This window comes from Thermobia domestica, chromosome 16 (genome assembly GCF_964235325.1).
Source record: "Thermobia domestica chromosome 16, izTheDome1.hap1.1, whole genome shotgun sequence".
Classification (NCBI taxonomy): domain Eukaryota; kingdom Metazoa; phylum Arthropoda; class Insecta; order Zygentoma; family Lepismatidae; genus Thermobia; species Thermobia domestica.
In genome coordinates, this window is record NC_137469.1 from 19,630,691 (window position 1) to 19,645,795 (window position 15,105).

At 34.1% G+C, this 15,105-nt stretch overlaps 1 protein-coding gene across 7 annotated transcripts in view; it reads left to right on the plus strand.

Moving 5' to 3' along the window:
• The window catches only part of LOC145672942 (very long chain fatty acid elongase AAEL008004), a 576,849-nt gene that overhangs the window by 550,166 nt on the left and 11,578 nt on the right, over positions 1–15,105 (plus strand). For all 7 annotated transcript variants that reach the window (XM_081742175.1, XM_081742176.1, XM_081742178.1 and 4 more), the window contains 4 exons: positions 818–874; positions 3,351–3,456; positions 9,315–9,451; positions 14,015–14,185. In XM_081742175.1, the coding sequence (XP_081598301.1) occupies positions 818–874; positions 3,351–3,456; positions 9,315–9,451; positions 14,015–14,185 (471 nt within the window). The remainder of the gene's footprint in view (positions 1–817; positions 875–3,350; positions 3,457–9,314; positions 9,452–14,014; positions 14,186–15,105) is intronic.

Here is a 15,105-nt window from a genome sequence, read left to right on the forward strand (position 1 = left end):
TGTATGCAAAAAAAAAAAAAAATCCTATGAATGGTCTCTCTCGCAGTCTCTCAAAACCTATCATGATTTTAAATCCTTTATTAATAGAGAGATACATTGCATATCCTTCTAGCAGCTTTTCTTTGCACTGGTGCCTATTTTGACAAAGATTAAGAGCAAGGTGCTTATTTTTTTTCTATGAACTTGCAAATTAATAGGATAATAGCTTCAAAATATAAAGAGTAGAAAAAGACTAGTACTTTGAGTGCATGGTAGTGAAACAGTAGTCAATATCTAGGAAAGTTAATGCATGTGTTTCTCTCTCTCAAATTTTGAAATATATATTGCTTGATATATACAGTATTTTATTAATTGTTATAGAAGGAAAAAAATTAGACCTTTAGCTCTAAACTTTTATTTTTTTAATTTATTGAGAAAATTAAATTTTATCAATATTAATATCATTTTATTATTATCAATATTTATCATTATTATTATTATCATTATCATATTTTATGATAATGCAATTTTATCATATCAATATCATTTTATCACTATTGAATATTTTTTTATGTTAGTGGAAAAGTTATAAAATCAAAATTATAACAATAAAATCAAAAGTGGTGAATAATAAAAAAAAAAGATTCTAAAGATTTCTTCAATTTTCTCTTTTGAAATAATACTTGAATTTCATTTCAAAATTTTGAACTTTCTGTTAAATTTTAAACTTTAAACGTTCTGTTCAGAAAGTTTTGTTTTCAGAATATTAAATGAAAATTATTAGCCTTTTTCGAAAGTTGCTATTATTATTATTATTTATTGTTTGTTACTTTTTCAGATGGTGCATGCTTGCTGGTGGTATTATTTCTCAAAGTTTACAGAATTCATGGACACAGTAAGTATCTTTTATATACTGGTATTGTAGTATTTTAACAATATAAATATTATTTATACTTCGAGTTAATTTTCTTTATACAAATATGAAATTTGTGCTTCCTCAAAAAAGGAAACATGTATTTTTTAATTTATATATAAGAATACATTGTATTTAAATGTATTTTTTAATTTATATATAAGAATTCATTGTATGTAAATGAACAATTATTTGTCTTTAAATTTCTCTTTCTATATATAGTAGTAACCAGTGGCGTATTTAGAGGGATATCGGGCTCAAGGCCCTCTTTCCACGAAATAAATTTGTTAGTTTTTCGCATTCCACGTACAACAATAATCCTTCTTACCATTTCTAAGAATTTCATTGACTTTCCATTTTCTTATGCTCTTTGTTCAGAAATAATACTGTATTTGTCAAATTTCATTTCATTAGTCTGACTGCGTTCTTTTTTTCTTTCTTTCTTTCGTCCATTCTACTCTCCTGTTTCTTTTTTTTAGTTGTTAGTTTCTTTCGTTTCTCCTGTCATACTTTCGACCGTTGTTAGTCGTGATTCAAGTCGGCCGTCGTTAGTAACACCAAAACTAAGAGGAGCTGATAAGCGAAACTGGTGTTCCACACCAACTAAAACTGCAATCAGTATATTTCAGCTTCAACATGTCCTTTCAGGTAAAAATATACACAGACAAAACTGAATGTTTTCCTTTTTTTTTTTTTTTTTTTTATCTAAAATGAAATCAGTAAAGTTGAAATGAGATTACAAATATTCAACGTGTGTTTGCAGGAGCGTCGTTTCAGATTTGCCTTGGTGGGGGATAAGATCCTCCACCGACATAGGAGTTTCACGTTTTTTCCTAGTATATTAATAGACAATCGATTAAAATATATTTAATTCTCAAACTCAGGTGGGCAAGTGCCTCCCTGCTTCTCCATGTTGTGCATAGTCCCCCGAAACAATATCTTAAATACGCTACTGGTTGTAATTCTCGTGCTGAAAGCATTTTCAGTTTTCTTTTTTCCGTGTAGAAACGGCTTCAACAGGATAGATATAAGAGTTATTCTGACATGAGTTTGCTACAACTGAAGAAAGCATTGTTGGCGTATTGATCTTATATGGCATTCACTCAGAGTATAGCCACAAGAACAAACTGATGGTTCATGGGCACAAATGAGTCAACAGCAATTGAAATGACTTCAAGATTTTAAGTTGATATAAAGTTGACAAAGATTTTGACATAAATAATTTGAATCTTATTGTCTAAAAAAAAATAGAAGGCCTTCGATACACGGTTATAAGAGAGACGTAACAGTTTATGAGGGTTATTTACAGCCTTTGTACTGAGTTCTTGCTTATATTATTGTTCAGACAAAGTTGTCCATGTCTTCCGTGACCTATATCAACTTCATTCTCTAGTAAATTATCCTGATAAGTCCCGTCAAAAAACAATACTTGCTGTTAAGCTTACTAAATAATTGTGATAAAAACTTTCTTCTCTTCAGTTGGGCATGATTTTCATTAACTTATTGTTCTTGTATAAATTATGAACGTTTAATAGAAAATTCACTTGTTAACTGCTTTAAATATTTTCAAGCTTTCCCTCCAAACGCAGTTTATCATGAACCTCTCCTGTGAGGATCCTTAGTTGAGAACTCAAACACTCTGAACACACTGACACAAAAAGGCATCTAGCTTTCAAGCCTCGTGTAGTTCGTTGTTGACTAGTTAAGAGAATGGAAGAAAAAGAATGAGAAGGAGAAAGAGAGAGACAGAGAAAAAGGGAGAGGAGTAGGTAGGTGGAGATAGAGGTAGAAGTAGGTGTTCTATCGTAAAGATTTTGAATGTTAATACCTATACATTTAGCCTAGAGGGCATAACCGTGGAATATCTCTTTCCCATTCTTTTTGTCTCTCGTGCCCACACTTTGTCGATTAAACGTTCGATTCTTGAATGCTAAATATGTCTATTTAGTGTTTTCGAGATCTTTTTAGTTTCGTACAGAAAGTGCCCTTATTCATATAAGTACCTTTCTGTTTTCATGTGCTTATGCTGAAATTATTTTATGTGAGTAGTTGAAACAAAGGAATCACTAGACAGTAACGGCTTTGAAGGTAGTCACATTGGTTAAAAAAAAAAAAAAAAAAATATCGCTACAAGCCGAAGAAAAAGAACCACCTTTGTCCTAATTCTTGTAAACAGGAAGAAAGTTTCTTTCCTTAACTTGTAAGGATAAAATTACAAATTTTACTAATGTAACCTATCTCAAGAACTCTTACTGCTCTAGGTAGAAAAAGAAAACAAATTTATTTACCAGAAGTTACCTAAAATACTTTCGTCTTGTGGCGTGGTTTCTGCAAGTTATATTATCAGCTGTATTCCTTGGCAACATTGTATTTTCTTTGTCGCATGTTCCGTGAGGGTAGTTTATCGAAAATTTACTTCTGATTTTCCAGTATTAATTATTTCTAATTTCTTTTGTAGATATTCTTTGTATTACGAAAGAAGAATGAGCACGTGTCTACGCTTCATGTCATTCACCATGGATGTATGCCCATGAGTGTGTGGTTTGGCGTCAAATTTACTCCAGGTAAGGTTTTACTATAACTCATTCACCTGAAATGCTATACTTTTTATAAGCCATTATTTCTTTCTAACAATATGCTAATACGCTCAGGAATTTTGATAACAATCGTCTTGCCTACTTCAAATTCCAGTTCCTGAACATTGCTTACACTTGCTGCAAGTTTTCGGCTCCCTACCTTTTACCCTTGTTCATGGAGGATTCTTACACTTGCTGCAAGTTTTCGGCTCTCTACCTTTTACCCTTGTTCATGGAGGATTCTTACACTTGCTGCAAGTTTTCGGCTCCCTACCTTTTACCCTTGTTCATGGAGGATTCTTACACTTGCTGCAAGTTTTCGGCTCTCTACCCTTTACCCTTGTTCATGGAGGATTCTTACACTTGCTGCAAGTTTTCGGCTCTCTACCTTTTACCCTTGTTCATGGAGGATTCTTACACTTGCTGCAAGTTTTCGGCTCTCTACCTTTTACCCTTGTTCATGGAGGATTCTTACACTTGCTGCAAGTTTTCGGCTCTCTACCTTTTACCCTTGTTCATGGAGGATTCTTACACTTGCTGCAAGTTTTCGGCTCTCTACCTTTTACCCTTGTTCATGGAGGATGCTTACACTTGCTGCAAGTTTTCGGCTCTCTACTTTTTATCCTTGTTCATGGAGGATTCTTACACTTGCTGCAAGTTTTCGGCTCTCTACCTTTTACCCTTGTTCATGGAGGATTCTTACACTTGCTGCAAGTTTTCGGCTCTCTACCTTTTACCCTTGTTCATGGAGGATGCTTACACTTGCTGCAAGTTTTCGGCTCCCTACCTTTTACCCTTGTTCATGGAGGATTCTTACACTTGCTGCAAGTTTTCAGCTCTCTACCTTTTACCCTTGTTCATGGAGGATGCTTACACTTGCTGCAAGTTTTCGGCTCCCTACCTTTTACCCTTGTTCATGGAGGATTCTTACACTTGCTGCAAGTTTTCAGCTCTCTACTTTTTATCCTTGTTCATGGAGGATAAAACTAAGCGTATAGGACATCAAGGCAATGTAAAGAAACAGTCTAACCGTAAAAAAAAAGCAGTGAAAATACACCATACCAATTGCTCTTCGTTACTCGTCAAATGAAGGCATTTAACGCTATGAAATGGCGTGGTTAAGTTTGTGAGCTTTTCTTGTTCAGTCAAGAAAGGTTAATGTTTTTGTTATTGCTGTTTCACCAACACTGGATATACATTGTAATTACTGTCACCCATTCCTTATTTCACTCAATCCTTTTTTATGTTGAAATTTCGTATGTTTTAGAACAGTTTTATAACTTAAGAGTGCTCCCACTGGAGGCGTGGAGAGCGAGCAAGAATTAATTAAACTGACAGAATTAAACTACATTCGTTATTACAAATACAAGGCCCATTCGATAAATAACCGGAAAAGTTGTATAAAAAATATAAGTCTTCAATGAAGTTTGTGCTTTGTTAATTTTTGGTGATATCTTAGAACTATTATCAAATAGGCTTGGCACGCCTGCCTCGCGAACAGGATGCTGGGAATCAGTGAAACACGATGACGGCACCCTTGCAAGTTTGCACCAGCATAGAGCAGCGGAATGTTATTAGATTTCTGTTAACTGAAGAGTTGAAACCAATCGAAATGCACTGTCGGAGGCAATAGTTTGAGTCGAACACAAGTATAATAAGCCTGTTTTCCCGTATCAACTCATCAAGAACTCACTAAGAATAAAGCTGGTAGAAAACAAGCTGCATTTCAATGGTATGCAGAAATTTTGCTGGGAATAAATATACATTGGTGAGATGCATCATCATCATCATAATCATCAACATCGTCTTCATCTTGACAACTCAATGCTGCATCTGAAATACCAAAAGCGGTCAGGCCAACGATCAGCAAAGAGTGAGGGAGTGTGATGTATAAAGGGTTCGTGAAAGGGGTTCCAAGTAAACAAGATTGAGAAACACTGTTTTAGAAGAATAAACAAGTTAAAAAAAAAAAAAAAAAAGTCTTTCGTTTCAGTTTAGTTGCAAATAAATTTCTAGTCTACAGTATTGTGTTTTTTTTTAAATGTTTTAAAATTAAAATTTACGTGCCAAAGAATATCTTTAAGAGACACTAAAACATAATATTCGGTTTTAGGTCTTCTAAACATTTAAAAAGAAACAGACACAACATTGTAGACTCAAGAATTTTATTTGGAGCCAAGAACGAAAACGAAAAACTTATTTTTGAAAATTTGTTTATTATTTTAAAATATTCGGAACATTAATTAGAGTGGGTTAAGTAAGGAATGGGGCGGGAAATAGAAAAAAATCCAGAATTGGCAGCACATAAAGAAGAACATGATTTTGTAACTTTCCCTGAGTGAACGAAATAAAGCAAAACTTAAGCTCTCTATTTCACAGTGCTCTCTATTTCACATAACCACTTGAATTACAAGCAACAATGGCCAAGGCGTATCTGCATTGCTTTTCCTCAGTAACTCCATTTTTATATTTCCTTGATGTTTTTCTTCTATTAACTTCCGTGAACAAGGCTTTGGGGGAGAACCGAAAGCTGCTTGGGAGTAGAAGGAATTTTCAGGAATCGGAATTTGAGGTATATTAAATCTTTCTAGTTACATTACATTACATAATTTTTAACTAGTTTTTTAAAAACACGGTATAAACAAATTTTTAACAATTAATTTAAGGGTATCCTCAATTTAAATGATTCAAACGTTACGTAGACGTGTACGTTTTTGAGACTGGTAACCAGATTCGATTCCCGGAAGTAGTTTAGCATGTAATTCTTAGTCCAGTGTAATATAACTTGATTACTGAAAACGCATGTTAAACTTCAACAACCATCAGAGAACAACCATCAATTGGCATGTACAGGTTGACATTCGAAAATCCGGCCATCGATAATCCGATTTCCTCAGATTCCCGGAATGAGATTCGAAGCGCATTTTCAGATTTACCGCGTTGGCGCGCCATTGTTTACTGGAGGCGTCGTTTATATTTTGATGGCGTTGTAGTCGATAATTAATTGTTGAGTGTTGCTTGCACCTGCCAACAGGAATTCTTGCTCATTCCTTTTCATTTTATAGTTTATTTGCTGCTATATAGTCCCGTATGAACTCTGCAAAAGTAAGAGATGAGGTAAAACGTAAAGGTTGACGTTTTCTTTACACATAGTAATTTTCTGTTAAATATATACAGCATACATATCCAGGATCTGATATTTTCGAAAAGGCAGCACTCCTTATGATGCTGTAAGACATGAGGATAATAAATATTATAAGAGAAACGAAACATCTTGTACTCATCGTTTCAATCAAGTTCAAACTTAAGAAAAAAAAAACTACATTGAACTTTGAACTGTTCCGTAGTACTTCATACAGTAACGAAAGTAATAAGATAACAGGAAATCTTCTTATATATAAAATTGAATGTATTTGTTTGTGCTTTATACAAGCCCATACTGCTAATATGGGATACATATGCTCATAATCAACATATTGAACTAGTACAAGAAACACCTTTATCTCAAGATGGTTACTTGAGTCTGTATATAGTCTACAGAAGGAAATATTTGAAACAGACTGACGCATTTGACAGAATACGGCACAATTACATTATTGATCATTAGAGACAATTTTTTGGTGATACGCGAAAACGCGAAATATAATATAAAAATGTTCTGTACCTAAAATATTTATTTTTTCACATTTGTTAGGCCATGTAACGCTCACGATTAAACGCGAAATTCTGTTGAATTAGCGAAATTTGCAACAAGTCTCGATATTCCACGAAATTTAAGCAAAAGTGACAATTTTTCGACGCTTTTACGGTTTATTCATTACCATTATTTCTCCCTTCGGTATACTTGACCGTGAGCATTAGTTCGTCATTTGTCTACGAAGTATGTTAGATGAGCATTCATAAATCACTGGAAAGTGTTTCCAACTAATGTACACTCATGTCCAAAATTATTGTCGCATATCTATAACTGCCTTCTTGTAAGAATATAATTTGATAATGATTTTGCAGGGTATTTTTAATACTGACACTATATGTATAATCGGGAAGAATGAGTAAAACAAAATGTTGCTAAATGGACAATAAAGTTTTATTTTCATTTTATTGTTCTTATTTACTGCTCGTGTGACATGAAATTTTCCACATACATGTCTTTGCCGATTATACACATACTGACATTATAAGAAATACCGGTTGAATTCGTTATCAAATTATATTCCTACGACAACATATTTATAGACATGCGGCAATAATTTTGGACTTGAGTGTACATATCAGTTTCAAATGTTGATGTGGAGAGGACTCTCTCTCTTCTTACTGACAAAAGAACAAATCAGGACGTTGGAATAGAAAGGGCGAATCCTGAAATCTGGGTGTTGGGAAATCAGCTGAAAGTTTTGCAAGTACTCCAAGATAGCAAGGGTGAATCTTTGTTTACCTACAAACTGTGAGAATACTAAGCGCGGACCAGAGCAAAACACGGTATTTATGTGTTGTCCAGACCTGTCTGATGAGAGCAAAAACAAAAACAAAAAGAAAAATCAATTTTTCGAGTTCGCCCTTTCTCTTCCAAGGTCCTGAAATTAAACACCAGAAAACATTAAAACAATGCTTACATGTTATTTGGATAAGTAAATTGTGAACTCTAAATTTATTGTTTTCTATTAATTTTTTCTGTGTATGTTTTTTTTCTTTAAATGATACTTTTATTCAATGGAGATGCTTAGTGTTATTTTTTAAAAACTCAAATATTGTTTAATATAATCAAGGTGAAATAAAAGATAACTAATTGTAATTGCGCAGGAAAATAGTGTTGTTACATTGAATTTTTATTCACTGATTTTATCCCGCTTTACGCTTATTTTTATAACAAAATTACTAATTCTTATTTACCATAAAATCGTGTCTCTGTTGATCATCATTTGCTTTTGTTCCAGACGTTGACAATAATTTGGCAATTTCACAGCTTGCAAAAGTCTGTTTTAGTAGATTACTTATACAACTTATGATGTTTTACGCATAAAAGAAGCTAAAATAGCTTCTGCTGCTAGGACACTGTTGGTTTTTGATGCATCAGATTCAAGAAAGAACCCTGTTATCTTTAAAGAACTAGCTTCACGTCGAACACTTTTCATGTTATTTATCAGTACTGTCATGAGCTTTCAAGTCAGTTGTCCCCTTCTTAGCAACGGAAACGAATTATCCAGCGAGATACACTTTACATTCTGCTTCGATCCCATTTCTGCCTGGTCGAAAGCAAAGAAACTTCTGCAGTTCCTTTGTGAACTCACGTTTACCCCTACTTTCACTTACGGCGAATAAGCAAATCTAAAATTTAACTTGTAATTAATGTCGTCAAACACAAACATGTTCCTCCATCATAATCTCAAAGCCATATGACGTCATCAGCATTACCAACCTCAAAAGACAGCAAGTCGTTTAAACACGTGGCTGATTTTGTTCAGCACTTGCACAAGCTCATTTAGGTGATTACTTACAATAAATAACCTTGTTCTGGTTATTTTTCTTTAAAAACCCGGACACATTACTATATTTGAAAGAGCTGCCGGACACATTATCCAGGAAGTATAAAGGAGGACATGATTGGAGAGAAAAAAAGGACATTTGTGCTTAAATTGTATCAAGGAGCAATAAACTGATGTCTAAATTTGCTAAGTGTGTTACACATATTTGTTAAAGAAGATAACAGAATATGTATATGTATGTAGGTATGTTCCTACTAATTATTTTCTATCTGAGGTTCTGAAAAGTTGGAGATAAAAATTCTATCACTTTTCATTGTGCTAAAATTCTATCCCCACTTAATTTAGCTTGGTTTTCTGTTTCAGGTGGTCACAGTACTTTCTTTGGTTTGCTGAATACTTTCGTCCATATCATCATGTATTTCTATTACATGATGGCTGCAATGGGCCCACGTTATCAGAAGTATTTGTGGTGGAAGAAGTATCTCACTACGCTGCAAATGGTAAGTAGTAAACAATATGCATATCAAAGGAAGAGATAATTACCTAGTTCTTGTATGTATGGACCCTCTGTGATTGCTCTGGCTCCTTGGCGCTGTAGGAAATCATTGTGTCTAATAGAACTGAATTGAGTCACAGTATCACAGAAAACACCACATAAAGGAGTTTCGTTATTGAAACTAGAAGCGGTAGTAACTACCTGGTTTTAGTAGAGAGATTCGAGTGAATATGAAATGTATTCTTTTAACTTAAGAGCCTGACATACTGAAAATAATACAAAATTCACCATTTTTCTTTTGCTTGTTTTTCATAAGTGAAAGGAGATAATGAAATGCAACTTACCACAATCATAGATAATGTTATTCTACAACAGAAAATATGAACCTGAAGAATTTTCAGTGTTGCCATCTATAGAAATTATAGTGTTGCCAGAATAACGTTTCTCTCAAAATCTAACTTAAGGCAGCGACTAGAGGAACGAACTCAACTGCATTTGATTACGTATCATGTTGTCTTGGTATCCTGTAAACTACTTTCTAAATAATAGTTGTATTTAGTTTGTAATAAACAAAATAGTTTTAACATTCAGTTATTAAAAGTAAATAATAATGTTATTTAAAAAGTAGTTTATAGGATTCCAAAACAACATGATGCGTAATCAAGTGCAGTTGAGTTCGTTCCTCTAGTTTCTGCCTTAGCTTAGATTTTGGGGGAAAACGTTATTCTGGCAACACTGTAATTTCTATGGATGGCAACACTGAAAATTCTTCAGGTTTATATTTGCTGTTGTAAAATAACATTATTTATGGTTATAGTAAGCTGCATTTCATTATCTCTTTTCACTTATGAAACACAAGCAAAAGAAAAATGGTGAATTTTGTATTATTTTTAATATATCAGGTTCTTAATTACTTATTCAGACTATGAAACACCTTTTTAATATAAATAATATAATGATTCATTTGTAATGTTCCTTCAATTCTTGCTTATTATAATAGGACAAAAAATATATTAAATTCGAATAAAGGAAATATTTAAAAAGACTGAGATACTATTATTCCTAGTTACATCAACAAAAACGAATCTTAGGACGTGAAAAATACTTTATTTACTTTGAGTGGTTGTACAAAATTTAGGTTGCAATAGTTACTTTATTTGTAATGATATCTCGATATGTCAGTCTTATACATAGCACGTCCAGAAAGTAAGTTCCGTTTCAATTTATCTCCGCTGCAGCGCTGCGATCGCAGTTCCGCACATGCGCGGTGGACGCTCTATATCAAGGAGAAGAAACGTGCGCCATTTGAAGATCGCTGTCAGTCACGTACGCTTTGTTGTGCTTGTTTACAATGTCGGTGTTGATTGAAAATCCCGCCGCTTGTGAAATCAGAGCGGTGATTCGTTTTCTGAATGCGAGTGAAACCAAGTGAAATTTATCGGCAAATTTGCGATGTTTACGGACAAAATGCGATGAGTGATTCAATGGTGAGAAGATGGGTCCGACAATTCAATGAAGGACGTAGTGACGTGCACGATGAAGAACGAAGTGGGCGTCCATCTTGGTTACAGAAGAACTGGTTCACGCGATTGATGACAAGATCCTGGAAAACCGCAGGGTTACTTTCATCTATTCTTACATCTCACGTCTTTTCTTGGCGGTCAACACTTCAACAATGACGACGAGCTGAAAGAAACTGTTTTCAACTGGTTGAAGACACAGGCGGCAAACTTCTATGAAGAAGGTATACAAAACCTTGTGCCACGCTATGACAAATGCCTGCAAAATTTCGGCAGTTATGTGGAAAAGTAGTTTAAGAGTTGTAGAATTTTGTGCAATAAATGATTTTTCTGTATCTGTACACAATTTAATTTTATTACCAAACGGAACTTACTTTCTGGACGTGCCTCGTACATCTAGAAGTTTGAAGAACTCATCCACTGAAGGACATAATGAAAATTATCACTAGCATCGAATGACTCCTACAGGAAACAAATAAGTACATTAAAACAAGTTTAGAGTATTCATATATTAATAGGTTAACAGCTCGTAGTAAGATAACTAACACTATAATATGTAATGTAGACACTAAATTGGCCAAGCATGACAGCAGTTGTAGTACAGTACAGTGCATGTGGTCTAAATGGCTAAGCACAGGCCTCGAGAGCGATAGAATATGTGGCTGTTCAAGGAGTATAGTAATTAATGCAGCAACAGGATAAGGTGGAGACTCGTGATTGATGCTAAGTCCAGTCGTGCAAGTTTTAAGGAGTTTGGTTTTACCAAAAACCTCTTTTATGTTTACCCTGTCTGTCTGTTCGTCCGGGAGACACAAAATCTGAAGAATTATTTGATAGATCATCATCAATTTTGGGAGCTCATTCGTGGCTAAGCGGCTAGTGTTACGCGCCTTTGGCGTGCGAGACCCGAGTTCGATTCCCAGCAGGAGCTCATGTGGTTCGAATTCCACTTAATCAGTAGGTCCACGTCTCATATAGCCACGCTGCTGAAAGGGACTAGGGATGGGCAAAACCGGCTTCTACAAAAACCCAAATCCGAAAACCGACATTTCGGTACTCCAAAACCGGTTCGGTTTTTTCACCGAAACCAGTTTCGGTTTTCTCCAAAAACCGGTTCGGTTTTCTTCAAAACCGGTTCGGTTTTCACCAAAACTGGTTTCGGTGAAAACCTTTGGGAAACATTAAACTATTTTTCAGTGGAAACGGAATCGGATTCCAGAGAACAAAGAAACACTATTCTGGTCAGAAATAGAACCAATTTTCAAAGAAAACGGTTTCGAAGACCGAAACCGGATCCGGTGAAAAACAACCAGTTTTGGAGAAAACCGAAACCGGTTTCGGTAAAAAAAACGAACCGGTTTTGGAGAAAATCGAAACTGGTTTCGGTGAAAAACCGAACCGGTTTTAGAGATTTTTTTTGAAAATTTCCAAAAACCGGTTTTCCTAAAAACCAAAACCCGAAAACCCGGTTATTGTGCCCACCACTAAAAGGGACGTTCACTCAAACTCAAACTCAACTGAACCATCAATTTCGGCCATGATGTATAGGATCAAAAGTTAGTTTGTTGATGGACATGATTCATCCAATTCACACTAAGATACAGACAATCAACAATCAGTTCTCCATGTTTCCTATGGGTGATTATGGATAGCACCCTTCCTTGATAGACTATCCGCAGTGATGTTCAGATTAACGGGTTAGTATAATGCTTAGTGTGCACAATACTAATCTGTCCGTGGAATGTGCACACTGTGACAAACCAACCAAGCTCAGTAACATGGAGTATACACAGGGGTGGCCCTAGGATATTTTATATCCTAGGCGTAAAACATGTCTGCACCCCCATAATCTCCATCTCCCCCAAACTCAAACCAAAATGAAGCCTTGTCACCCCTGACATTTTCACCACATCATTTCATTGTTACCATTTGTTTAAGCACAAAATAAAATAAAACACTCCCAATGCCTCTCTCTATGGTATTAAGTAATCTATAAGCCAATTATTTTTAAAAACATTTTTATTGCTGTGGCATTTGAAATGAAATTTTACTAATATAACCACAGGGCAACAGGAAATTAAAGTTTTATTATAATGTAAACTGTGTCGATGTCCATTGTAAATATAAAACAAAAGATAGTTGTAATTCTTTCCAAAAAGATTTCATAGAAAACGGGATTAGTGACTACAACATGTCCAAAAATGTAATTTTTGCCTACTTTAAGGAAATCAAAAGTTAAGATGTAAACTATAAACAGCTTTGTGTTTTGAACAGTTTATACGTTACTAATTAGTCTAAATTAGTAATAGAAAGTTTATACTTACATATAATGTTTCATTGGTGTAGATTTATCTACATTCAATAAATATCACAGAAAAATCGGTTTTATTTGTACCAGTGTAAAAGCACCATGAAGTTCATGATATTGGGATAGTAAATTTTAATATTTACATAAATCTCCCATTCATCATTTGAGATAAATTGAACAACATTATTTATAATCTTAACGGTACTTTCTTTGCTTTCATACTTGTAAACTCTTTCACTAGGATTGTCGTGTGTATTTGTCTTACTAACTTACTTTCAATAGAAGTTGTGGCTACACTTACCTTCCGTGGCACATTGTAGAACTAAGATATATTTTAATAAGTTTTAACTTGGAAAAACTTCGTTCTGCACTAGCCAGGACACTGGGAACGTCCCCACTCCATATAGGTGAGCAGTAATCAATCTTGGGTGATCCTACTTTTCATTAACTTTCTCTTTCTAAATGTATAGGGTGCTTGCGCACGTATATTTTGGCTAATGGTGACAAACCGCATGAAAAAAAAAAGAGGTTGTCTATATGGACGAATCGGCCTTGTTTATATAGTTAGTTCTTCATTCTTTGCATATCAAGTATAAATAAATTTATCAAATGTGTGTTTTAACTGATTCTATATTATGCAGAATATTAAATACTATATATATACATATGTGCATGTACGATCTATCTTCTGTAACAGCGATAAAATATAACTATTTCTTTTTTTTTTTTGTTTTTTCAGGTTCAGTTTGTCCTTATCATGGTCCATGCATTCCAGCTCCTTTTCGTTGAGTGCAATTACCCCAGAGCATTTGTGTGGTGGATCGGAATGCATGCGGTCATGTTCTTTTTCTTGTTTTCCGATTTTTACAAGAACACCTACAAGAAACAAGCTGAAAGAGCGAGACAAAGGGTAAGCCTCAGCGGATGTTATAAAAAACAAATCAGGGGTTTCGTAATTTTAGGGTTTTTTCGTTTTTCTTCATTCTGGGATTATTTATTAGCCTATTTCTATATATTACGCTTTGTAATCATGTAATACAATATTTTAATTCGTTGTTTTAAAGATCTATTTATAAATTAGTTCTTTTAGCACTTTTTATCTACTACATCATTTCAACTCCTTGAGGAATTGCTTGCGAGAAATATTTTCGTTCATTGATTAATGTTCAAGGTTTTTTTCTCATACTGAATTTAATATTGGATTTTGTTCTGTCGATTTTTGACATGAATATTATCCAAATCACAGTAAATAGTGCTGTTCATAGAACTTAAAAAAAAGAAAGAAATACAAAATAAAATACTTATTTCAGAATGGTTTGTAGAATGTTTTCGGTGTTCTGAATATTTGGCTCGTGTCAAGTCGTTTAGAAAATTTAAATTTAATAGAACGTTGAAAAAGGTGAGTAACGTCAATGGAAATAAAGGCCAGTTCATGCTGTCTGTAATGAAGTCTAATAACCGTGTAATTTTCCTTTGTAAGTGATTTGATAAACAGTAAGATATTGAGGCCAAAAAAACAAACTTTCTCATGAAATAAGAAGTAAACGGTGCTGCAATTAGGAAACTAAACTGGGTCTGTAAAATAATAATAATAATAATAATAATAATAATAATAATAATAATAATAATAATAATAATAATAATAATAATAATAATAATAATAATAATTAAATAAATAAATAAATAAATAAACAGTGGGGTAAACTTACCGGGGCTTATTCAAAGTATTGTCCACATAGCTTTGCACGATCCATAAGCCATGGAATGACTTTCGAAAATTCTGGACTGTAATGATGTCCTTGCTGTCTGGATGTTTGAAACATTGACCGA